The sequence below is a fragment of the Oncorhynchus nerka genome, linkage group LG23 (genome assembly GCF_034236695.1).
Source record: "Oncorhynchus nerka isolate Pitt River linkage group LG23, Oner_Uvic_2.0, whole genome shotgun sequence".
Classification (NCBI taxonomy): domain Eukaryota; kingdom Metazoa; phylum Chordata; class Actinopteri; order Salmoniformes; family Salmonidae; genus Oncorhynchus; species Oncorhynchus nerka.
Genome location: NC_088418.1, coordinates 51,369,534 through 51,394,293, shown reverse-complemented (window position 1 = coordinate 51,394,293; position 24,760 = coordinate 51,369,534). Strand labels below are relative to the sequence as shown.

General features: G+C 45.4%; 1 protein-coding gene and 1 pseudogene across 3 annotated transcripts; one reads left to right on the top strand and one right to left on the bottom strand.

Moving 5' to 3' along the window:
- The first annotated feature begins 652 nt into the window (after positions 1-652).
- LOC115107013 (optineurin-like) lies at positions 653-24,425 on the top strand. 3 transcript variants are annotated; one of them, XM_029630333.2, is made up of 13 exons: positions 653-782; positions 6,876-7,021; positions 7,225-7,421; positions 7,669-7,827; positions 7,927-8,099; positions 8,169-8,322; positions 8,968-9,083; positions 9,274-9,423; positions 9,641-9,725; positions 9,832-9,984; positions 21,467-21,609; positions 21,715-21,779; positions 23,554-24,425. In XM_029630333.2, the coding sequence occupies exons 2-13, from the start codon at positions 6,880-6,882 to the stop codon at positions 23,673-23,675; spliced, it is 1,659 nt and encodes a 552-aa protein (XP_029486193.2). In that variant the 5' UTR covers positions 653-782; positions 6,876-6,879; the 3' UTR covers positions 23,676-24,425. The 3 variants fall into 3 exon arrangements, with proteins under 3 accessions (XP_029486193.2, XP_029486194.2, XP_064864285.1); XM_029630334.2 differs by lacking the exon at positions 21,715-21,779 and having other exon boundaries at positions 23,554-23,646; XM_065008213.1 differs by lacking the exon at positions 653-782 and having other exon boundaries at positions 6,814-7,021.
- Positions 11,186-21,054, bottom strand: LOC135564034 (hemagglutinin/amebocyte aggregation factor-like; annotated as a pseudogene).
- Positions 24,426-24,760: the final 335 nt, after the last annotated feature.

The following is a 24,760-nucleotide window of genomic DNA, read 5'->3' as shown; positions in this document are numbered from 1 at the left end:
GCAGGGACATTCCATACACATTTTTTCTCTCCAAGTTAATGTTGCCATCTAGTGGACATGTGAATGACCTGCAAACCAAAAACATTAGTTTGTGGTCCAAGGCAAGCCAACTATACCCCACTGTATTATTCATTCAGGGGTGACCATATAGCCGCTCTTCCTTCATTAATCATACACTCATTTTACTACTCAGTTTCTATGTTTTTATTGTGATACAGTGCCATAGTGCGGTAGGCGGATGGTGGGGAAATTAGGCAAAAGGTTTTTCTATTTGATTAGACTGATGGGAAAATAGTCTACAATATAGGCTGAATAAATTCTCAATTCTCCAATGAAATTGTTAAATAAATGACTGAGGAGTCGGCTTTCTGATCTCATATGTATTGGGTTTATCAGGCAAATGTCACTCCTTTCCCAAAAGTGCAAGGTCACTCCCAAAGGGAAAACCCGCTGGAATTGCAGTACATGACGTCACCGTTAGCTGCTCTGTACGCTCTTGTAGGCCAGTTCGAGGACGTCACTAACGCAGCATATTCACTGATTTACAAAATATATAGATGCGTCTACGGCTTTTGAAGGAAAATCACCGTAAGCCCATCCATCTGATTGAAGATTTGATCCTTTCCGCAGGTGATACAATGTTTACACACACTTTATTGTGACGTTAAGACAAGGAAATGCTGTAAACCAATAACAAGTCAGAAGAAAACGATACAGAAGTGTTAAGGTCTGATCTTCAACAAGAAGTATCTGAGTTCTTTCGAGGTGTACTTTAATCACATGTGAGTATTGAAATTACGATTAATTTGTTAGGCCCTGGTGTAATGTGACGCACTGGAACTACGATTTCGTTCTCACCCTGTTTTTACCCAAGCTAGCTGAAGAAGTAGTCAAATATGGTACCTTGTTTTATTGTCGAAGGTAGGTAGAATGTCAAATGTGAAAGGAATATGAGAAAAGGAGGTTAGCCTTGTCAGATGTCAGTCAACCCATGTTCTGAGCCTGTTTTGATCGTTCACGTTATTTTAGAGAATTTGGGGGTTAGTCCCGACTAGGACTGAAACCCAGGTCCAGCGAAAGCCAACACATTATGTCTCGTTCAAACCAACTGGGAACTCAGCGCTTTCATGACAACTGAGAATTCGGGAGTTGGGAACTCCGGCCTCTTTCTAGAGCGCCGAATTCCCGAACCTTAAGATCACTGGCGTCATGATTTGACCTCGCCCCCCCAACATTTTTTATTTTACCTTTTTATTTAACCAGGTAGGCCAGTTGAGAACAAGGTCTCATTTTACAACTGTGACCTGGCCAAGATGACGCAAAGCAGTGCGACACAAACAACAACACAGAGTTACACATGGAATAAACAAACGTCCAGTCAATAACACAATAGAAAAAAAATGAAAGTCTATATACAGTGTGTGCAAATGGCGTGGGGAGGTAAGGCAACAAATAGGCCATAGTAACGAAGTAATTACAATTTAGCTAATTAAAACTGGAGTAATAGATGTACAGATGATGATGTGCAAAAAAGTAAATGAAAACAATATGGGGATGAGGTAGGTAGATTGGATGGGCTATTTACAGATGAGCTGTGTGCAGCAATCAGTTAGTGAGGGAGATATAAATCCCCAACTTCAGAGATTTTTGCAATTCATTCCAGTCATTGGCAGCAGAGAACTGGAAGGAAAGGCGGCCAAAGGGGGTGTTGGCTTTGGGGATGACCAGTGAGATATACCTGCTGGAGCGTGTGCTACGGGTGGGTGTTATGGTGACCAGTGAGCTGAGATAAGGTGAGGCTTTACCTAGCAAAGATTTATAGATGACCTGGAGCCAGTGGGTCTGGTGATTTACATTTACATTTAAGTCATTTAGCAGACGCTCTTATCCAGAGCGACTTACAAATTGGTGCTTTCACCTTATGACATCCAGTGGAACAGCCACTTTACAATAGTGCATCTAGGTCTTTTAAGGGGGGAGGGGAGAAGGATTACTTTATCCTATCCTAGGTATTCCTTAAAGAGGTGGGGTTTCAGGTGTCTCCGGAAGGTGGTGATTGACTCCGCTGTCCTGGCGTCGTGAGGGAGTTTGTTCCACCATTGGGGGCCAGAGCAGCGAACAGTTTTGACTGGGCTGAGCGGAACTGTACTTCCTCAGTGGTAGGGAGGCGAGCAGGCCAGAGGTGGATGAACGCAGTGCCCTTGTTTGGGTGTAGGGCCTGATCAGAGCCTGGAGGTACTGAGGTGCCGTTCCCCTCACAGCTCCGCAGGCAAGCACCATGGTCTTGTAGCGGATGCGAGCTTCAACTGGAAGCCAGTGGAGAGAGCGGAGGAGCGGGGGTGACGTGAGAGAACTTGGGAAGGTTGAACACCAGACGGGCTGCGGCGTTCTGGATGAGTTGTAGGGGTTTAATGGCACAGGCAGGAGCCCAGCCAACAGCGAGTTGCAGTAATCCAGACGGGAGATGACAAGTGCCTGGATTAGGACCTGCGCCGCTTCCTGTGTGAGGCAGGGTCGTACTCTGCGGATGTTGTAGAGCATGAACCTACAGGAACGGGCCACCGCCTTGATGTTATTTGAGAACGACAGGGTGTTGTCCAGGATCACGCCAAGGTTCTTAGCGCTCTGGGACGAGGACACAATGGAGTTGTCAACCGTGATGGCGAGATCATGGAACGGGCAGTCCTTCCCCGGGAGGAAGAGCAGCTCCGTCTTGCCGAGGTTCAGCTTGAGGTGATGATCCGTCATCCACACTGATATGTCTGCCAGACATGCAGAGATGCGATTCGCCACCTGGTCGTCAGAAGGGGGAAAGGAGAAGATTAATTGTGTGTCGTCTGCATAGCAATGATAGGAGAGACCATGTGAGGTTATGACAGAGCCAAGTGACTTGGTGTATAGCGAGAATAGGAGAGGGCCTAGAACAGAGCCCTGGGGGACACCAGTGGTGAGAGCACGTGGTGAGGAGACGGATTCTCGCCACGCCACCTGGTAGGAGCGACCTGTCAGGTAGGACGCAATCCAAGGGTGGGCCGCGCCGGAGATGCCCAACTCGGAGAGGGTGGAGAGGAGGATCTGATGGTTCACAGTATCGAAGGCAGCCGAGGAGGAGTGAAAGGATGCCAGGTCCGCAGGGAGGCGAGTTTTCCTCCATTTCCGCTCGGCTGCCCGGAGCCCTGTTCTGTGAGCTCGCAATGAGTCGTCGAGCCACGGAGCGGGAGGGGAGGACCGAGCCGGCCTGGAGGATAGGGGACATAGAGAGTCAAAGGATGCAGAAAGGGAGGAGAGGAGGGTTGAGGAGGCAGAATCAGGAGATAGGTTGGAGAAGGTTTGAGCAGAGGGAAGAGATGATAGGATGGAAGAGGAGAGAGTAGCGGGGGAGAGAGAGCGAAGGTTGGGACGGCGCGATACCATCCGAGTAGGGGCAGTGTGGGAAGTGTTGGATGAGAGCGAGAGGGAAAAGGATACAAGGTAGTGGTCGGAGACTTGGAGGGGAGTTGCAATGAGGTTAGTGGAGGAACAGCATCTAGTAAAGATGAGGTCGAGCGTATTGCCTGCCTTGTGAGTAGGGGGGGAAGGTGAGAGGGTGAGGTCAAAAGAGGAGAGGAGTGGAAAGAAGGAGGCAGAGAGAAATGAGTCAAAGGTAGACGTGGGGAGGTTAAAGTCGCCCAGAACTGTGAGAGGTGAGCCGTCCTCAGGAAAGGAGCTTATCAAGGCATCAAGCTCATTGATGAACTCTCCGAGGGAACCTGGAGGGCGATAAATGATAAGGATGTTAAGCTTGAAAGGGCTGGTAACTGTGACAGCATGGAATTCAAAGGAGGCGATAGACAGATGGGTAAGGGGAGAAAGAGAGAATGACCACTTGGGAGAGATGAGGATCCCGGTGCCACCACCCCGCTGACCAGAAGCTCTCGGGGTGTGCGAGAGCACGTGGGCGGACGAAGAGAGAGCAGTAGGAGTAGCTGGTGATGAATATGTAGCGAGGGCCAGCCGATTAGAGCATACGTGTCGCAGTGGTGGGTGGTATATGGGGCTTCGGTGACAAAACGGATGGCACTCTGATAGACTGCATCAGGTTTGCTGAGAAGAGTGTTGGAGGCTATTTTGTAAATTACATCGCCGAAGTCGAGGATAGTTAGTTTTATGAGGGTATGTTTGGCAGCGTGAGTGAAGGAGGTGGGTTTTTTTGCGAAATAAGAAGCCGACTCTAGATTTAATTTTGGATTGGAGATGTTTAATATGAGTCTGGAAGGAGAGGTTACAGTCTAGCCAGTCTAGTCTAACTACAAATACCTAAGTCAGAACCGTCCAGAGTAGTGAATCTAGTCGGGCAGGCGGGTGTGGGCAGGGATCTGTTGAAAAGTATGCATTTAGTTTTACTAGTGTTTAAGAGCAGTTGGAGGCCACGGAAGGAGTGTTGTATGGCATTGAAGCTTGTTCGGAGGTTTGTTAACACAGTGTCCAAAGAAGGGCCAGAAGTATACAGAGTGGTGTTATCTGCGTAGAGGTGGCTCAATGAATCACCCGTAGCAAGAGCGACATCTTTGATATATACAGAGAAAAGAGTCTGAGAATTGAACCCTCTGGTACCCCCATAGAGACTGCCAGAGGTCCGGACAACAAGCCCTCCGATTTGACACACTGAACTCTGTCTGAGAAGTAGTTGGTGAACCAGGCTAGGCAGTCATTTGAGAAACCGAGGCTGTTGAGTCTGTCGATAAGAATACGGTGATTGACAGAGTCGAAAGCCTTGGCCAGGTCGATGAAGACTGCTGCACAGTACTGTCTTTTATCGATGGCGGTTATGATATCGTTTAGTACCTTGAGCGTGGCTGAGGTGCACCTGTGACCAGCTCGGAAACCGGATTGCACAGTGGAGAAGGTACGGTGGGATTCGAAATGGTTAACGATGCTTTCGAAGACTTTAGAAAGGCAGGGCAGGATGGATATAGGTCTGTATTTTTGGGTCTAGAGGTCTGTACCCATTTTGGGTCTAGAGTGTCACCCCCTTTGAAGAGGGGGATGACTGCGGCAGCTTTCCGATCTTTGGAATCTCGGACGATACGAAAGAGAGGTTGAAACGACCGGTAATAGGGGTTGCAACAATGGCGGCGGATAATTTTCGAACGAGAGGGTCCAGATTGTCTAGCCCAGCTGATTCCTACAGGTCCAGGTTTTGCAGCTCTTTCAGAACATCTGCTATCTAGATATAGGTGAAGGAGAAGCTGGGGAGGCTTGGTCAAGTAGCTGTGGGGGTTGCGGAGTGGTTGACTGGGTTTGGGGTAGCCAGGGGGAAATAGACTTTAGTGTCCTATAACTTTTTGGAGTTAGAGCTACAGGATGCAAATTTTTGTTTGAAAAAGCTAGCCTTTGCTTTCCTAACTGACTGCATGTATTGGTTCCTGACTTCCCTGAAAAGTTGCATATCGTGGGGACTATTCGATGCTAGTGCAGTCTGCCACGGGATGTTTTTGTGCTGGTTGAGGGCAGTCAGGTCTGGAGTGAACCAAGGGCTATATCTGTTCTTAGTTCTACATTTTATGAAAGGGGCATGCTTATTTAAGATGGTGAGGAGATTACATTTAAAGAACGACCAGGCATCCTCTACTGACGGGATGAGGTCAATATCCTACCAGGATGCCTGGGCCAGGTTGATTAGAAAAGCCTGCTCGCAGGAGTGTTTTTTGGGAGCGTTTGACAGTGATGAGGGGTGGTTGTTTGACCGCGGATCCATAGCGGACACCGGCAATGAGGCAGTGATCGCTGAGATCCTGATTGAAAACAGCAGAGGTGTATTTGGAGGGCAAGTTGGTCAGGATAATATCTATGAGGGTGCCCATATTTACGGATTTAGGGTTGTACCTGGTGGGTTCCTTGATAATTTGTGTGAGATTGAGGGCATCTAGTTTAGATTGTAGGACTGCTGGGGTGTTAAGCATATCCCAGTTTAGGTCACCTAACAGAATGAACTCTGAAGATAGATGGTGGGCAATCAATTCACATATGGTGTCCAGGGCACAGCTGGGCGCTGTGGGGGGTCTATAACAGGCGGCAACAGTGAGAGACTTATTTCTGGAGAGATTCATTTCTTAAATTAGAACATGAACACAGGGGTGTCAAATTCATTCCATGGAGGGCCGAGTGACTGCTGGATTTTGGTTTCTCCTTTCAATTTGTGTGCAATTAAGACCTACAACCAAGTGATGGGAGTTCCGAACTAATCAGTGACCTTAATTCATCAAGTACAAGGGAGAAGTGAAAACCAGCAGACAATCGGCCCTCCAGGGAATGAGTTTGACACGTGCCTTAACAGTCAACCAGTGTTTCCCAAACTCCATCCTTGGAACCCAAAGGGGTGCACGAGCTTGATGATTAGTTGATTATTTGAATCCGTTCTGTAGCGCTAGGGGCAGAAATGAACACATCCACCGAGGTTGGGAAACACGTGAGTTACACCAAAAGGTCTGAACCTCTTGAAGAGTTCGCTAGGTGTTGCTTTAACATCGCAACAATATATAATCAGTTTATTAAATGACATGAAAAGTGGCCAGCCAACTCCGGCAGGCTGCAGGCCTCTCTCTGACTGGCGCTGTGAGGAGCCGCCTAACACATGACAGCTGCTGATAAGATGATTCAATAACGGATATTGCCCAGTGTACATGATTCATCGGGCAATAGTACTCCTTCACACCTCTGACAAGGCGTGTGGTGTTTGCTGTTTTGATGCATGCAGCTCTAGAGAATATAGAGCGTGATTGTCCTAGCACGGGCCTTCCCTCGAATCCGAGTCCCTGTTCTCATTCTAGCGTATTCCATGGTCTGAGAATGTATTGTCCACTTGCATGTCTCCACACCGACTCACCTTGCTGTAGAGTGATGGCGTCCAGCTCCCCCATGGTGAACGGGGACGTCTCCCGGGATCCGAGCTCCCACCCCGGCCACAGCCCCACCACAGGCACCCTGGAGGAAACGCTGCAGCAGATGAACCGCCTCATCCAGGAGAACCGAGACCTGAAGGGTGAGGCATGGAGAGGGGACCAGAATGTGGTTCAGCCTTAAAGCTCATTGAGAATCTACTGTGTGGGTCGGAGACATTAGGATGTTACGGCATATGAGGTTCTGATTGTCTTGCACTGGCGGATGATGTTATTGACTCCTCTGTCCGTGTGTGTTTCTGTGTGTTTTTACAGTAATGTACTCTCTGTGTATCTTCCCCTGTAGAGGCACTGAAGCAGACCAACATGTCGATGAAGGAGCGCTTCGAGGGTTTGTCTGTGTGGAGGGAGAAGCAGAGGGAGGAGAAGGAGTTCCTGGAGGAGAGGCTTGATGAGGCGCGTGGCCGTGTGGAGGCCCTCTCCTCACACAACCAGGAGCTCAGCATGAAGGTGGAGGAGCTGGAGGGCGAAGGGAAGGGACAGGTGAGAGAAAGGGAAGGCTAATGTTCACAAGCTTAGTTCTCTGGCTAGACCTGACATCAGCTTATTAATAGAGAAATTAATGTTTGGAGGATGAATGATTGTCTGTAGTTTTAGCTAGATTTTGTATAACAAAAGAAGAGACTTGGAAAATAACAATGGAGTGTTGATTTATTTACGTGTGTGTGTGTGTGTGTATGGGTATAATGCTGGGCAGACTTTTGTCTTATCTGTGCTGTGTCACCTCCAGGCCGAGACAGCCAATCAGAATGCAGAACTGGAGGCGCTGCATGCCCAGCTGGTGCGTCTGCAGGCAGAGAAGAGTGACCTAGTGGCCATGAACTCTGAACTCCAGCTCAAGACAGGTCAGGGGTCAGAGGATGACTCCTTCATAGAGATCAGGATTGCTGTGAGTAACACTCACTCACTCACTCCATCCATCCATATTATAAGGGTGTGTGTCCTGACTTTAGCACTGCTGTGTGTGTGTGTGTGTGTGTGTGTGTAGAGAGATGATACTGGAAAGGACCTGTATCATAATGAAAGGGACCCCAGGTATGACATGAGTGTATCCAGGCAGGAGTCTGAGGAGCTGACTGTCAGCCAGCTGCTCCAGTCCCTGAGGAAGGAGACCCAGAGGGTGGAGAGGTTACAAATCGAGCTCCAGGCTACCAGATCCAGGTAGGCCGCATTTCTGCCTGGGCTTTATGTTTGGGTGGAACCGAAGACTGATGTTCCTATGTCTTTCAGAATCACAGAGCTGGAGGAGAAAGAAACTAACACGGAGAGCTCCACACAGACCTCACTACTGCCAGAGGTGGTTTCCCCAGCACTAGCCAACACAGCATGTGGTACTGAGCCAGAACCAGCGGAGGAGCCCCAACAGAACTCTGGGAAGGAGAAGGTAGATGCACAGATAAGCTCTTACCCAGCCTGTCTCTCACCCTGTAAGAACAGGGAAGTTAATGAGATTGAAATGTATTAATGTACAATATGTAACAGGGATTTTCCAGGTGAATTAAAGAAGTTACAGAGAAAGTAAATTTACATTTACATTTAAGTCATTTAGCAGACGCTCTTATCCAGAGCGACTTACAAATAAATCAATGTGGTTTAATACAAGTTGCAACAGGGAGACACCTCCAACACAGAAGCAGAGAAGCAGGACCTTATATTCTAATCTCACAGCACCAATGTTCTGTAAACACCCGCCGAGAGGCTTGTAGGAAGTCACAGCATCAGCTGCTACAGAGTCAGTGTCCCAGAATACAATAACAATCAGCGTCCCCTGTCCTCATACCTCCAGTCTGGCGTCAATCACTATCAGATATGAACAATCCATGACATTCAGTATCAAGTCTAGTGACCATCAACCAGAGAGTTTCCCAAATAAAACACTGGAAATCATGTGTATTACAAAACAAGAACATAAATATGCTTAGCATTGTTAATTACTCTTAACTGGATATCAACTTTTCATTACAATGGCCTAACCCTTAGCTTCTTGATCAGAACTGTCAGTATGTTGGACTGTTGCCTGTTCTGTCAGGCTGCGTCAGAGGTGGAGGATCTGAAGGCTCAGATGATGACCCTGTTTAATGAGCTACAGCAGGCTCAGAGCAAACTGGATGAGGCAGAGGGCTTGAAGATGAACCTGCAGGACAGGTGAGCGAGACGGAGAGAGGGAGAGCTACATAGACAATGAAAATGTGCAAACTATGCTAACCTTTGCTCATTCCCTTTTCACCAATACCACCCTTTCGCTTTGCCTCTATCCCTCTGTCTTTCTCGATCTCCCCATCCCTCCCTCTCTCTCTCTTTCTCGATCTCCCCATCCCTCCCTCTCTCTCTGTAGATGTAGGGATGTGGAGCGTGACGTGGTGACTCTGACAGCCCAGCTGGTAGAGAAGCAGGAGGTACAGAGTGAGAATGACAGACTGAAGCTGCAGGTGGACAGTATGAAGGCCCAGAGCCAGCTAGAGCAGAGGAAGGCTGGAGAGGAGAGGTGGGACAGCAGTGCACACACTCTGACATATGCCTACTCCATCTGACACTGTTGGGCATTGGGCCCCTTGGGTGGGGTCTTGGGACATAAATTCCCTGCTCCTCTTTTGAAATCATCCCACTCCCCCCTATCGGTTTTCACAGGTCAGTGCCATGAGTTTCTAAATCTAAATAATATCTTAGTCATTATGAGTCAATTGCCCCTCCTCCCTCCTCAGGACTAACCTGACCCAGCTGAAGGATGCCTACACCAAGCTATTCGAGGACTACAATGAGTTGAAGCAAGAGAGCAAGAACAGAGAGGTGACCACACTACTATTTGGCACATTGCACTGTTTTGTCCTTTGTCAAAATGGTATGGCATGGTGAAGGTGATGAATCTGACCGTTGCCCTCTGTGTGGCCTCCAGCCACTGGTCACTAAAGAGGTGGGAGACCTGCAGACCAGACTGGACGCAGCAGAGAAGGCCCTGGCTGCTAAGCAACAGCAGATAGATGTTATGAAGCAGGATATATATCAGAAGGAGAAGGAACTGGAGACCATCTCTGTGTTCCAGGCTCAGGTAGGTTTTCTGTGTGTGTTCTCCATCTAGTTGTGTGTGTGTGCGCGCCATCTAGTTGTGTGTGTGTGTGTGTGTGCTCCATCTAGTTGTGTGTGTGCTCCATCTAGTTGTGTGTGTGCTCCATCTAGTTGTGTGTGTGTGCTCCATCTAGTTGTGTGTGTGTGTGCTCCATCTAGTTGTGTGTGTGTGTGTGTGTGCTCCATCTAGTTGTGTGTGTGTGTGCTCCATCTAGTTGTGTGTGTGTGTGCTCCATCTAGTTGTGTGTGTGTGTGCTCCATCTAGTTGTGTGTGTGTGTACGCCATCTAGTTGTGTGTGTGTGTGCGCCATCTAGTTGTGTGTGTGCTCCATCTAGTTGTGTGTGTGTGTGTGTGTGTGCTCCATCTAGTTGTGTGTGTGTGTGTGTGCTCCATCTAGTTGTGTGTGTGTGTGTGTGCTCCATCTAGTTGTGTGTGTGTGTGTGCTCCATCTAGTTGTATGTGTGTGTGTGCTCCATCTAGTTGTATGTGTGTGTGTGCTCCATCTAGTTGTATGTGTGTGTGTGCTCCATCTAGTTGTATGTGTGTGTGTGCTCCATCTAGTTGTATGTGTGTGTGTGCTCCATCTAGTGTGTGTATGTGTGTGTGTGCTCCATCTAGTGTGTGTATGTGTGTGTGTGCTCCATCTAGTTGTGTGTGTGTGTGTGTGCTCCATCTAGTTGTGTGTGTGTGTGCTCCATCTAGTTGTGTGTGTGTGTTTGTGTGTGCTCCATCTAGGTGTGTGTGTGTGTGCTCCATCTAGGTGTGTGTGTGTGTGTGCTCCATCTAGTGTGTGTATGTGTGTGTGCTCCATCTAGTGTGTGTGTGTGTGTGCTCCATCTAGTTGTGTGTGTTCTCACACTTGGAAAAAGGTTCAAACATTCTAATTTAATTGCACTGAACTCTGTGTGAACAGTTTGGAGTTCTACAGTAACTTAAAAGTGACTGTCAGTGAAGGAAGTTTCTTTGTTAAACCAGTAGTTAAATGAAGGCTAAGTACCCTCCCAAAAAAGTTTAACAACTGCTTATATTTTCATAAAGTGAAATAGGTGCAGCTTTAAAAAAAAAAAAAAAAAAAAAAAAAAAACATTTTTGTTTACTTCTACTCCGACTCAGTGGCTTGATATGAATATGCAATGGGGAAAATTATTAAATGAAACACAAGAAAGAAGGCAATAGGCAATCTTTACTCTAGAATGGAATAATCAGCCGTAATATCAGCAGTTTGATGTCCGTGTGCAGTACTGGTATCTCCAGCGACGATCTCTGAAAATCCACAATACATTTTGAGGTAAACATTCTCGTTGTTGTTAACCTCGTCCCCTCCCCGACAAAAATCACAGTAGCTGTTGACTCGACAGCAGTAGAACTTCCACCTGTGATGGACATCATACATGTATAGTATAACACACTGATCACAGTCAGGTTTATGTCAAACCTGGATTCAAATATTTGTTTTCTTTCAAATACTTCAGCTGCATTTGATGGACCCAATGGAATAGTCCCAAAAGTGCAAATGATGCTCATATGGCACTCCAAGCAGGCTAAATCAACCTCTCAAAGTATTTGAAAAAAATAAACGACTACTATTTGAACATAGGATCTGGTACACGGTGAGGTCTTCTCACCTTCTATCCTCATGGCGGTTGAAATGATAGCTGTTCATCCCGGTGAGGACATAGTTTTTGGGGAATTCAAAGGTGAACTCCTGGTCGAAGTCATTTATGTAGGGAGACCAGTGGCACTCAGGCTCATAGACAAACGTGTCTTTGCACTCAAAGCCCCACAAACGGTCTTCATAGGCGTTGTTATGCTGACTGAAATTAGATATGTGCATTGTCATGGATCTATTAAATGGCTGAATTGATTTGAAAACAAACATAAATTGAAGGTTTAATTTGTTGATATGCCCAGTATCAACAGTGCAGTACAGTGCAGCGCACCTAGCAGTGTTGTAGTACTCGAGACCAGATATTGAGTGTCTCGGTCTTGGTGTCGGATACATTTGTACTCGGTCTAGGACAGTGAGGATTCTTCCCGAAACCAGCCGAGTAAAAAAACTATCAGCTTCCATTCAGTCACCGCATAAAACCACTTCACCAGGCCAAATACACTGCTCAAAAAAAATAAAGGGAACACTTAAACAACACAATGTAACTCCAAGTCAATCACACTTCTGTGAAATCAAACTGTCCACTTAGGAAGCAACACTGATTGACAATAAATTTCACATGCTCTTGTGCAAATGGAATAGACAAAAGGTGGAAATTATAGACAATTAGCAAGACACCCCCAATAAAGGAGTGGTTCTGCAGGTGGTAACCACAGACCACTTCTCAGTTCCTATTCTTCCTGGCTGATGTTTTGGTCACTCTTGAATGCTGGTGGTGCTTTCACTCTAGTAGTAGCATGAGATGGAGTCTACAACCCACACAAGTGGCTCAGGTAGTGCAGCTCATCCAGGATGGAACATCAATGTGAGCTGTGGCAAGGTTTGCTGTGTCTGTCAACGTAGTGTCCAGAGCATGGAGGCGCTACCAGGAGACAGGCCAGTACATCAGGAGACGTGGAGGAGGCCGTAGGAGGGCAACAACCCAGCAGCAGGACTGCTAGCTCCATCTTTGTGCAAGGAGGAGCAGGAGGAGCACTACCAGAGCCCTGCAAAATTACCTCCAGCAGGCCACAAATGTGCATGTGTCTGCTCAAAAGGTCAGAAACAGACTCTGAGGGTGGTATGAGGGCCTGACGTCAACAGGTGGGGGTTGTGCTTACAGCCCAACACCGTGCAGGACGTTTGGCATTTGCCAGAGAACACCAAGATCGTCAAATTCCCCACTGGCGCCCTGTGCTCTTCACAGTTGAAAGCAGGTACACACTGAGCACGTGACAGACGTGACTGAGTCTGGAGACGCCGTGGAGAACGTTCTGCTGCCTGCAACATGACCGGTTTGGCGGTGGGTCAGTCATGGTGTGGGTTGTCATTTCTTTGGGGGGCCGCACAGCCCTCGATGTGCTCGCCAGAGGTAGCCTGACTGCCATTAGGTACCGAGATGAGATCCTCAGACCCCTTGTGAGACCATATGCTGGTGCGGTTGGCCCTGGGTTCCTCCTAATGCAAGACAATGGAGTTGGTGGATGCTTTAGTCCAGGTCTGGGAGGAGATCCCTCAGGAGACCATCCGCCACCTCATCAGGAGCATGCCCAGGCATTGTAGGGAGGTCATACAGGCACATGGAGGCCACACACACTACTGAGCCTCATTTTGACTTGTTTTAAGGACATTACATCAAAGTTGGATTTAATTTTGAGTGTCACTCCAAATCCAGACCTCCATGGGTTGATAAATTTGATTTCCAATGATCATTTTTGTGTGATTTTGTTGTCAGCACATTCAACTATGTAAAGAAAAGTATTTAATAAGAATATTTCATTCAGATCTAGGATGTGTTATTTTAGTGTTCCCTTTTATTTTTTTGAGCAGTGTATATACATTCCTTTCTGGAAACTTTAAGACATTCTTTATATCTATTATAGACATGTTTCTGCAGTGGTGAACCTATAGATCTTCAGTGTGTGACAGTGGTGAACCTATAGACCTTCAGTGTGTGACAGGTTAGTACAGTGGTGAACCTAATAGATCTTCAGTGTGTGACAGTGGTGAACCTAATAGATCTTCAGTGTGTGACAGTGGTGAACCTATAGACCTTCAGTGTGTGACAGGTTAGTACAGTGGTGAACCTATAGGTCTTCAGTGTGTTACAGGTTAGTACAGTGGTGAACCTATAGGTCTTCAGTGTGTGACAGGTTAGTACAGTGGTGAACCTATAGGTCTTCAGTGTGTGACAGGTTAGTACAGTGGTGAACCTATAGGTCTTCAGTGTGTTACAGGTTAGTACAGTGGTGAACCTATAGGTCTTCAGTGTGTGACAGGTTAGTACAGTGGTGAACCTATAGGTCTTCAGTGTGTGACAGTGGTGAACCTATAGGTCTTCAGTGTGAGGTTAGTACAGTGGTGAACCTATAGGTCTTCAGTGTGTGACAGGTTAGTACAGTGGTGAACCTATAGGTCTTCAGTGTGTGACAGGTTAGTACAGTGGTGAACCTATAGGTCTTCAGTGTGTGACAGGTTAGTACAGTGGTGAACCTAATAGATCTTCAGTGTGTGACAGGTTAGTACAGTGGTGAACCTATAGGTCTTCAGCGTGTGACAGGTTAGTACAGTGGTGAACCTATAGGCCTTCAGTGGTGAACCTATAGGCCTTCAGTGGTGAACCTATAGGTCTTCAATGTGACAGGTTAGTACAGTGGTGAACCTATAGGTCTTCAGTGTGTGACAGTGGTGAACCTATAGGTCTTCAGTGTGAGGTTAGTACAGTGGTGAACCTATAGGTCTTCAGTGTGTGACAGGTTAGTACAGTGGTGAACCTATAGGTCTTCAGTGTGACCGGTTAGTACAGTGGTGAACCTATAGGTCTTCAGTGTGACAGGTTAGTACAGTGGTGAACCTATAGGTCTTCAGTGTGTAACAGGTTAGTACAGTGGTGAACCTATAGGTCTTCAGTGTGTGACAGTGGTGAACCTATAGGTCTTCAGTGTGTGACAGGTTAGTACAGTAGTGAACCTATAGGTCTTCAGTGTGTGACAGGTTAGTACAGTGGTGAACCTATAGGTCTTCAGTGTGTGACAGGTTAGTACAGTGGTGAACCTATAGGTCTTCAGTGTGACAGGTTAGTACAGTGGTGAACCTATAGGTCTTCAGTGTGTGACAGGTTAGTACAGTGGTGAACCTATAAGTCTTCAGTGTGTGACAGGTTAGTACAGTGGTGAACCTATAGGTCTTCAGTGTGTGACAGGTTAGTACAGTGGTGAACCTATAGGTCTTCAGTGTGACCGGTTAGTACAGTGGTGAACCTATAGGTCTTCAGTGTGACAGGTTAGTACAGTGGTGAACCTATAGGTCTTCAGTGTGTAACAGGTTAGTACAGTGGTGAACCTATAGGTCTTCAGTGTGTGACAGTGGTGAACCTATAGGTCTTCCGTGTGTGACAGGTTAGTACAGTGGTGAACCTATAGGTCTTCAGTGTGTGACAGGTTAGTACAGTGGTGAACCTATAGGTCTTCAGTGTGTGACAGGTTAGTACAGTGGTGAACCTATAGGTCTTCAGTGTGTGACAGGTTAGTACAGTGGTGAACCTATAGGTCTTCAGTGTGTGACAGGTTAGTACAGTGGTGAACCTATAGGTCTTCAGTGTGTGACAGGTTAGTACAGTGGTGAACCTATAGGTCTTCAGTGTGTGACAGGTTAGTACAGTGGTGAACCTATAGGTCTTCAGTGTGTGACAGGTTAGTACAGTGGTGAACCTATAGGTCTTCAGTGTGTGACAGGTTAGTACAGTGGTGAACCTATAGGTATTCAGTGTGTGACAGGTTAGTACAGTGGTGAACCTATAGGTATTCAGTGTGTGACCGGTTAGTACAGTGGTGAACCTATAGGTATTCAGTGTGTGACAGTGGTGAACCTATAGGCCTTCAGTGTGTGACAGGTTAGTACAGTGGTGAACCTATAGGTCTTCAGTGTGTGACAGTGGTGAACCTATAGGCCTTCAGTGTGTGACAGGTTAGTACAGTGGTGAACCTATAGGTCTTCAGTGTGTGACAGGTTAGTACAGTGGTGAACCTATAGGTATTCAGTGTGTGACAGGTTAGTACAGTGGTGAACCTATAGGTATTCAGTGTGTGACAGTGGTGAACCTATAGGCCTTCAGTGTGTGACAGGTTAGTACAGTGGTGAACCTATAGGTCTTCAGTGTGTGACAGGTTAGTACAGTGGTGAACCTATAGGTCTTCAGTGTGTGACAGGTTAGTACAGTGGTGAACCTATAGGTCTTCAGTGTGTGACAGGTTAGTACAGTGGTGAACCTATAGGTCTTCAGTGTGTGACAGTGGTGAACCTATAGGTCTTCAGTGTGAGGTTAGTACAGTGGTGAACCTATAGGTCTTCAGTGTGTGACAGGTTAGTACAGTGGTGAACCTATAGGTCTTCAGTGTGTGACAGGTTAGTACAGTGGTGAACCTATAGGTCTTCAGTGTGTGACAGGTTAGTACAGTGGTGAACCTAATAGATCTTCAGTGTGTGACAGGTTAGTACAGTGGTGAACCTATAGGTCTTCAGCGTGTGACAGGTTAGTACAGTGGTGAACCTATACTTCAGTGGTGAACCTATAGGCCTTCAGTGGTGAACCTATAGGTCTTCAATGTGACAGGTTAGTACAGTGGTGAACCTATAGGTCTTCAGTGTGTGACAGTGGTGAACCTATAGGTCTTCAGTGTGAGGTTAGTACAGTGGTGAACCTATAGGTCTTCAGTGTGTGACAGGTTAGTACAGTGGTGAACCTATAGGTCTTCAGTGTGACCGGTTAGTACAGTGGTGAACCTATAGGTCTTCAGTGTGACAGGTTAGTACAGTGGTGAACCTATAGGTCTTCAGTGTGTAACAGGTTAGTACAGTGGTGAACCTATAGGTCTTCAGTGTGTGACAGTGGTGAACCTATAGGTCTTCAGTGTGTGACAGGTTAGTACAGTAGTGAACCTATAGGTCTTCAGTGTGTGACAGGTTAGTACAGTGGTGAACCTATAGGTCTTCAGTGTGTGACAGGTTAGTACAGTGGTGAACCTATAGGTCTTCAGTGTGACAGGTTAGTACAGTGGTGAACCTATAGGTCTTCAGTGTGTGACAGGTTAGTACAGTGGTGAACCTATAAGTCTTCAGTGTGTGACCGGTTAGTACAGTGGTGAACCTATAGGTCTTCAGTGTGACAGGTTAGTACAGTGGTGAACCTATAGGTCTTCAGTGTGTAACAGGTTAGTACAGTGGTGAACCTATAGGTCTTCAGTGTGTGACAGTGGTGAACCTATAGGTCTTCAGTGTGTGACAGGTTAGTACAGTAGTGAACCTATAGGTCTTCAGTGTGTGACAGGTTAGTACAGTGGTGAACCTATAGGTCTTCAGTGTGTGACAGGTTAGTACAGTGGTGAACCTATAGGTCTTCAGTGTGACAGGTTAGTACAGTGGTGAACCTATAGGTCTTCAGTGTGACAGGTTAGTACAGTGGTGAACCTATAGGTCTTCAGTGTGTGACAGGTTAGTACAGTGGTGAACCTATAAGTCTTCAGTGTGTGACAGGTTAGTACAGTGGTGAACCTATAGGTCTTCAGTGTGTGACAGGTTAGTACAGCGGTGAACCTATAGGTCTTCAGTGTGTGACAGGTTAGTACAGTGGTGAACCTATAGGTCTTCAGTGTGTGACAGGTTAGTACAGTGGTGAACCTATAGGTCTTCAGTGTGTGACAGGTTAGTACAGTGGTGAACCTATAGGTATTCAGTGTGTGACAGGTTAGTACAGTGGTGAACCTATAGGTATTCAGTGTGTGACAGTGGTGAACCTATAGGCCTTCAGTGTGTGACAGGTTAGTACAGTGGTGAACCTATTGGTCTTCAGTGTGTGACAGGTTAGTACAGTGGTGAACCTATAGGTCTTCAGTGTGTGACAGGTTAGTACAGTGGTGAACCTATAGGTCTTCAGTATGTGACAGGTTAGTACAGTGGTGAACCTATAGGTCTTCAGTGTGTGACAGGTTAGTACAGTGGTGAACCTATAGGTCTTCAGTGTGTGACAGGTTAGTACAGTGGTGAACCTATAGGTCTTCCGTGTGTGACAGGTTAGTACAGTGGTGAACCTATAGGTCTTCAGTGTGTGACAGGTTAGTACAGTGGTGAACCTATAGGTCTTCAGTGTGTGACAGGTTAGTACAGTGGTGAACCTATAGGTCTTCAGTGTGTGACAGGTTAGTACAGTGGTGAACCTATAGGTCTTCAGTGTGTGACAGGTTAGTACAGTGGTGAACCTATAGGTCTTCAGTGTGTGACAGGTTAGTACAGTGGTGAACCTATAGGTCTTCAGTGTGTGACAGGTTAGTACAGTGGTGAACCTATAGGTCTTCAGTGTGTGACAGGTTAGTACAGTGGTGAACCTATAGGTATTCAGTGTGTGACAGGTTAGTACAGTGGTGAACCTATAGGTATTCAGTGTGTGACCGGTTAGTACAGTGGTGAACCTATAGGTATTCAGTGTGTGACAGTGGTGAACCTATAGGCCTTCAGTGTGACAGGTTAGTACAGTGGTGAACCTATAGGTCTTCAGTGTGTGACAGTGGTGAACCTATAGGCCTTCAGTGTGTGACAGGTTAGTACAGTGGTGAACCTATAGGTCTTCAGTGTGTGACAGGTTAGTACAGTGGTGAACCTATAGGTATTCAGTGTGTGACAGGTTAGTACAGTGGTGAACCTATAGGTATTCAGTGTGTGACAGTGGTGAACCTATAGGCCTTCAGTGTGTGACAGGTTAGTACAGTGGTGAACCTATAGGTCTTCAGTGTGTGACAGGTTAGTACAGTGGTGAACCTATAGGTCTTCAGTGTGTGACAGGTTAGTACAGTGGTGAACCTATAGGTCTTCAGTGTGTGACAGTGGTGAACCTATAGGTCTTCAGTGTGTGACAGGTTAGTACAGTGGTGAACCTATAGGTATTCAGTGTGTGACAGGTTAGTACAGTGGTGAACCTATAGGTATTCAGTGTGTGACAGTGGTGAACCTATAGGCCTTCAGTGTGTGACAGGTTAGTACAGTGGTGAACCTATAGGTATTCAGTGTGTGACAGGTTAGTACAGTGGTGAACCTATAGGTATTCAGTGTGTGACAGTGGTGAACCTATAGGCCTTCAGTGTGTGACAGGTTAGTACAGTGGTGAACCTATTGGTCTTCAGTGTGTGACAGGTTAGTACAGTGGTGAACCTATAGGTCTTCAGTGTGTGACAGGTTAGTACAGTGGTGAACCTATAGGTCTTCAGTATGTGACAGGTTAGTACAGTGGTGAACCTATAGGTCTTCAGTGTGTGACAGGTTAGTACAGTGGTGAACCTATAGGTCTTCAGTGTGTGACAGGTTAGTACAGTGGTGAACCTATAGGTCTTCCGTGTGTGACAGGTTAGTACAGTGGTGAACCTATAGGTCTTCAGTGTGTGACAGGTTAGTACAGTGGTGAACCTATAGGTCTTCAGTGTGTGACAGGTTAGTACAGTGGTGAACCTATAGGTCTTCAGTGTGTGACAGGTTAGTACAGTGGTGAACCTATAGGTCTTCAGTGTGTGACAGGTTAGTACAGTGGTGAACCTATAGGTCTTCAGTGTGTGACAGGTTAGTACAGTGGTGAACCTATAGGTCTTCAGTGTGACAGGTTAGTACAGTGGTGAACCTATAGGTCTTCAGTGTGTGACAGGTTAGTACAGTGGTGAACCTATAGGTATTCAGTGTGTGACAGGTTAGTACAGTGGTGAACCTATAGGTATTCAGTGTGTGACCGGTTAGTACAGTGGTGAACCTATAGGTATTCAGTGTGTGACAGTGGTGAACCTATAGGCCTTCAGTGTGTGACAGGTTAGTACAGTGGTGAACCTATAGGTCTTCAGTGTGTGACAGTGGTGAACCTATAGGCCTTCAGTGTGTGACAGGTTAGTACAGTGGTGAACCTATAGGTCTTCAGTGTGTGACAGGTTAGTACAGTGGTGAACCTATAGGTATTCAGTGTGTGACAGGTTAGTACAGTGGTGAACCTATAGGTATTCAGTGTGTGACAGTGGTGAACCTATAGGCCTTCAGTGTGTGACAGGTTAGTACAGTGGTGAACCTATAGGTCTTCAGTGTGTGACAGGTTAGTACAGTGGTGAACCTATAGGTCTTCAGTGTGTGACAGGTTAGTACAGTGGTGAACCTATAGGTCTTCAGTGTGTGACAGTGGTGAACCTATAGGTCTTCAGTGTGTGACAGGTTGGTGATTCTGAAAGGACAGCAACTGTAATACTAGTGCACTCATGTAGGAGGGTGGACATTTTATAAAACACAAAGGGCCAGTGGTGTAGTGCAGGGTATATGCAGGTATCTAGCTTCTGATGGCATAGGAATGGATGACTTGGCTAGCTAGATCTCCCTTAGAGACCAGCAAAGAAAAATCCAGATTGGATCTTTTCTATTTAGTATTAAACCTTTCCAACAAAAATTGAAGAGATTTAAATTAGAAAAATTAAAATAATAATTATCATGTTATTATTTTATAAATCCTTAGCCCTTGTCTAAAGGCTTAGAAGGCCATTGTTCTCCAATGTGTTTGGGTTAGTAATATTTGTAGAATGGCTCTATTTTCTCTCGGCATGCATTTTTAAAAAACTTTTCTATATGTCTAAAGAATCTATATGTTCTGAAATATGAACACAGATATACTGGACACTTTGAACTCTTGTGGTGGTGATTTGACACAATTACAACCATGGTCTTGAATTGGACTCGCATTTTTCCGGTCTTGACTCTCTCGCCCACCCTCCGGTCTTGAATCTGTCTCGCTTTAGGTGGTCTTGAACACAACACTGGCACTTACTGGTCTATGCAGCATAATGAGATCATTTTGTTCATAATTGATGAAAAGTAGAACAGCACTAACGATTTAGAGAACACGTTTCATTTTGGGAATCAGTCAGTGAAAGTGCTGATGCAAAAAGAAAGGCCACTTTGGTTGAATATTGATAGTAGGCTAATTTAGTGCCTTTTCTCACCTTTTTTATGTAAGAGATGGATTGTCTAGAAGGGCAGTTAAAATGTAAGGGCTGGTCAAATTGGTTTTCCAATCGGAGGCCTGCAACACACAAGCAAGAGCACAATAACTGAATAGTGTTATTATGTAAATTACGCAAAAGGCATAATCATATGGTAATGGTAGTCTGCATCTGCATCTCCTAGACATTTTGGTTACTCACTCTTCATGTATTTCGGCTGTAAGCCAATTATAAATGTTTTCCTGATAACCAACCTCTTACACAAAGAAATGAACACTTCCTTCAGCCTACAACTTAAAACAACAGCATACCTTGCCCGTTGACCAAGACACCAGCAAGAAGCAGAATATAGAAATTGGGTCAATTCATGGCTTCTCTGAAACGTGTGGTCTTAACACAACAGCACAAGCAAGGGTAATGATCAATTTATAGAGCCACACCCAAGCAGTGTTCTTGGGCCATGTACTTTGGTAATTGTTGTTTGTATTGCTGGCATCATTCCAAGTTTTGTTTCTGAGAAATGTTGCAAAATTGACATTTTTCATAAATGATCCCTCTTTATGGTTTAAAAAAATGTATTTTATTCCCCAGGGGCTTATTGGTTGGCGCTTCCATACTTCTACAACAATTTAAAGAACATTGAACATGAACACTACATTCTGATGATGGCATTCACATTAATCTGTACAACAATACAGCCACACCTTGTAATCATTGACACGTATAGACAAATGTTTTTCTGTGATTATGTGTCATTTTTAATAATGTGTTTTGTGTGCGTGTGCTTTTTTTTTTTTTTGTCCAGGCGGAGGTGTACTCCTCTGACTTCTACGCGGAGCGAGCAGCTCGGGAGAAGATTCACGAGGAGAAGGAACGTCTGTTTGCTCAGCTGGAGTTTGTCAAGAAACAGAACACTCAGCTACAGGACGAGATTGACTCACTGGGCAGGTGCGCATCAGATTACATATTGATGATATGACCACAGACTGGTCATATTAGGTGACGTTCACTGCCATTTTGGATCCACCGCCTGACTACAACTGGTTTCTGTAGGCAATCTCTGAGCGATATGCAGAGAAGACACATGCCACGTGGAGGCAACATGCAGGGAGCCAGAGGTACAGGACAGTACAATGCTTTAAGTCATTCACCTTGCTGAGAGAGCAGGGCTCAAGCCAGGGCACATCATATTGTTTTCTGCCAATTAAATGTTCTCGTATTTATTTTATCACGAAAACACTCTGCTCCTCTTCACCCCATCAAATTATTTACAACAATGATAATTACATAATTTATGCTGTGTGTCTACAGTTGTGGCCAAAAGTTTTGAGAATGACACAAAATTTGCTGCTTCGGTGTCTTTAGATATTTTTGTCAGATGTGACTATGGAATACTGAAGTATAATTACAAGCATTTCATAAGTGTCAAAGGCTTTTATTGACAATTACAGGAAGTTGATGCAAAGAGTCAATATTTGCGGTGTTGACCCTTCTTTTTCAAGACCTCTGCAATCCGCCCTGGCATGCTGTCAATTAACTTCTGGGCCACATCCTGACTGACGGCGGCAGCCCATTCTTGCATTATTAATGCTTGGACTTTGTCACAATTTGTGGGTTTTTGTTTGTCCACACGCCTCTTGAGGATTGACCACAAATTCTCAATGGGATTAAGGTCTGGGGAGTTTCCTGGCCATGGACCCAAAATATTGATGTTTTGTTCCCCGAGCCATTTAGTTATCACTTTTACCTTATGGCAAGGTGCTCAATCATGCTGGAAAAGCCATTGTTCGTCACCAAACTGTTCCTGGATGGTTGGGAGAAGTTGCTCTTGAAGGATGTGTTGGTACCATTCTTTATTCATGGCTGTGTTCTTAGGCAACATTGTGAGTGATCCCACTCCCTTGGCTGAGAAGCTACCCCACACATGAATGGTCTCAGGATGCTTTACTGTTGGCATGATACAGGACTGATGGTAGAGCTCACCTTGTCTTCTACGGACAAGATTTCTTCCGGGTGCCCCAACAATCGGAAAGGGGATTAGTCAGAGAAAATGACTTTACTCCAGTCTTCAGCAGTCCAATCCCTGTACATTTTGCAGAATATCAGTCTGTCCCTGATGTTTTTCCTGGAGAGAAGTGGTTTATTTGCTGCCCTACTTGACACTAGAACTTCCTCAGTCTTCGCCTCACTGTGAGTGCATCTGCACTCATACCTGCTTGCTGCCATTCCTGAGCAAGCTCTGTTCTGGTGGTGCCCCGATCCCGCAGATTAATCCATTTTAGGAGACAGTTCTGGTGCTGGCTGGACTTTCTTGGGCGCCCTGAAGCCTTCACAACAATTGAACCGCTCTCCTTGAAGTTCTTGATGATCCGATAAATGGTTGATTTAGGTGCAATCTTACTGGCAGCAATATCCTTGCCTGTGAAGCCCTTTTTGTGCAAAGCAATGATGATGGCACGTGTTCCCTTGCAGGTAACCATGGTTGACAGTGGAAGAACAATGATTCCAAGCACCACCCTCCTTTGGAAGCTTCCAGTCTGTTATTCAAACTCAATCAGCATGACAGAGTGATCTCCAGCATTGTCCTCGTCAACACTCACACCTGTGTTAACAAGAGAATCACTGACATGTCAGCTGGTCCTTTTGTGCCAGGGCTGAAATGCAGTGGAAATGTGTTTGGGGGATTCAGTTCATTTGCATGGCAAAGAGGGACTTTGCAATTAATTGCAATTCATCTGACCACTCTTCATAACATTCTGAAGTATATGCAAATTGCCATCATACAAACTGAGGCAGCAGACTTAGTGAAAATTAATATTTGTGTCATTCTCAACTTTTGGCCACGACTGTATATAAGGGAATATCGTTACCATACCACTGTGTGTCTGATAGGTGGTGATGCCAGGGACTGGCAGCAGCAGGGGAATATACCGGAGCACGTCTGCCCCAAGTGTAACGAGATCCTACCAGACCTGGATAGCCTGCAGATTCACATCATGGACTGCATCATCTGAGCCTTCATCATAGTCATCAGCAACAATAAAGACAACTGCCGCAGATGCACCATAATCAGATTCTTCCTCTACTTCATCATCCCATTTATGGCAGAGTGAAATGCCATAAAAAGTGCATTTATTTTGCAGTTCACGGCTATGTTGCTCTGGTCTATGTTTTAGAACATATAACTATAATATAACATGTATTCTTACAGTACAACTAGACACAGAGGGGTGAAAAACATCCTGTAAAATGTATCACGTTTAATATACTGTTAGGTGATAAATGGAGAACTGGAATTTGTATTTTTAGTTTGGTAACTGGTTTATTTTCTTATGACAGCTGTCTGTCACATAGTTTAGAATGAATTAACTCTCTAGCAAGAAACAACTTGGTTTATTAAATGCTTATTATGGATTTTCGGGTGGTTTAATTTAATCCAGCTGTAATTCTGTTTCCATGAAGGTTATGAATAGATTATGATTACAGCATAGACATTTCCTTTTGAATAATTCAACGGAGGGAAGGATGCCCAAGACAGTTTTTTGTTTTGTTTTTGTAAATGTATATTGCACATACATTTTATCCATCATCATCATGGTTTGTACATTTATAATTAAACCTATGTAGCCTGCAGGATGTATGCCTATGCAAGGGAGTGTACTGTTTTAGCCATCTACTAACTTCTGTATCCAGATGGATTCACAAATCCTGTGATTCTGTAGAAATAATTATGAAAATATGTAATAAAGGTTATTGGTACAGTAGGCTGTTTCTGTCTCTTTGTTGCACACACATCTAGAATATAAAACTCTTATTGCACCTGAAAAAATGCAACATGAGAGTACCCACCATGGATATGGAACAGAATCGGCTTTATATATATGGTGTAAAGCAGCTCGAGCTGCAACCAACACTCAAACTGGACAGTTTTATCTCAATCTCTTCATTCAAAGACTCAATCATGGACACTTACTGACAGTTGTGGCTGTTTTGTGTGATGTATTGTCTCTACCTTCTTACCCGTTGTCGGTGTCCAATGTATATAACCTGTTTTGTCCTGCTACCATGTTGTGTTGCTACCATTATGTGTTTGCTGCCA

What these genes read in the sequence shown, in the direction of transcription:
- LOC115107013 (XM_065008213.1), top strand. Translation starts at nt 6,829, where the DNA reads ATGTATTGTCCACTTGCATGTCTCCACACCGACTCACCTTGCTGTAGA. An exon ending in AGGAAGGCTGGAGAGGAGAG is followed by an intron (nt 9,424 to 9,640) that starts GTGGGACAGCAG and finishes CTCCCTCCTCAG; the next exon opens with GACTAACCTGACCCAGCTGA. An exon ending in GAGATTGACTCACTGGGCAG is followed by an intron (nt 21,610 to 21,714) that starts GTGCGCATCAGA and finishes TGGTTTCTGTAG; the next exon opens with GCAATCTCTGAGCGATATGC.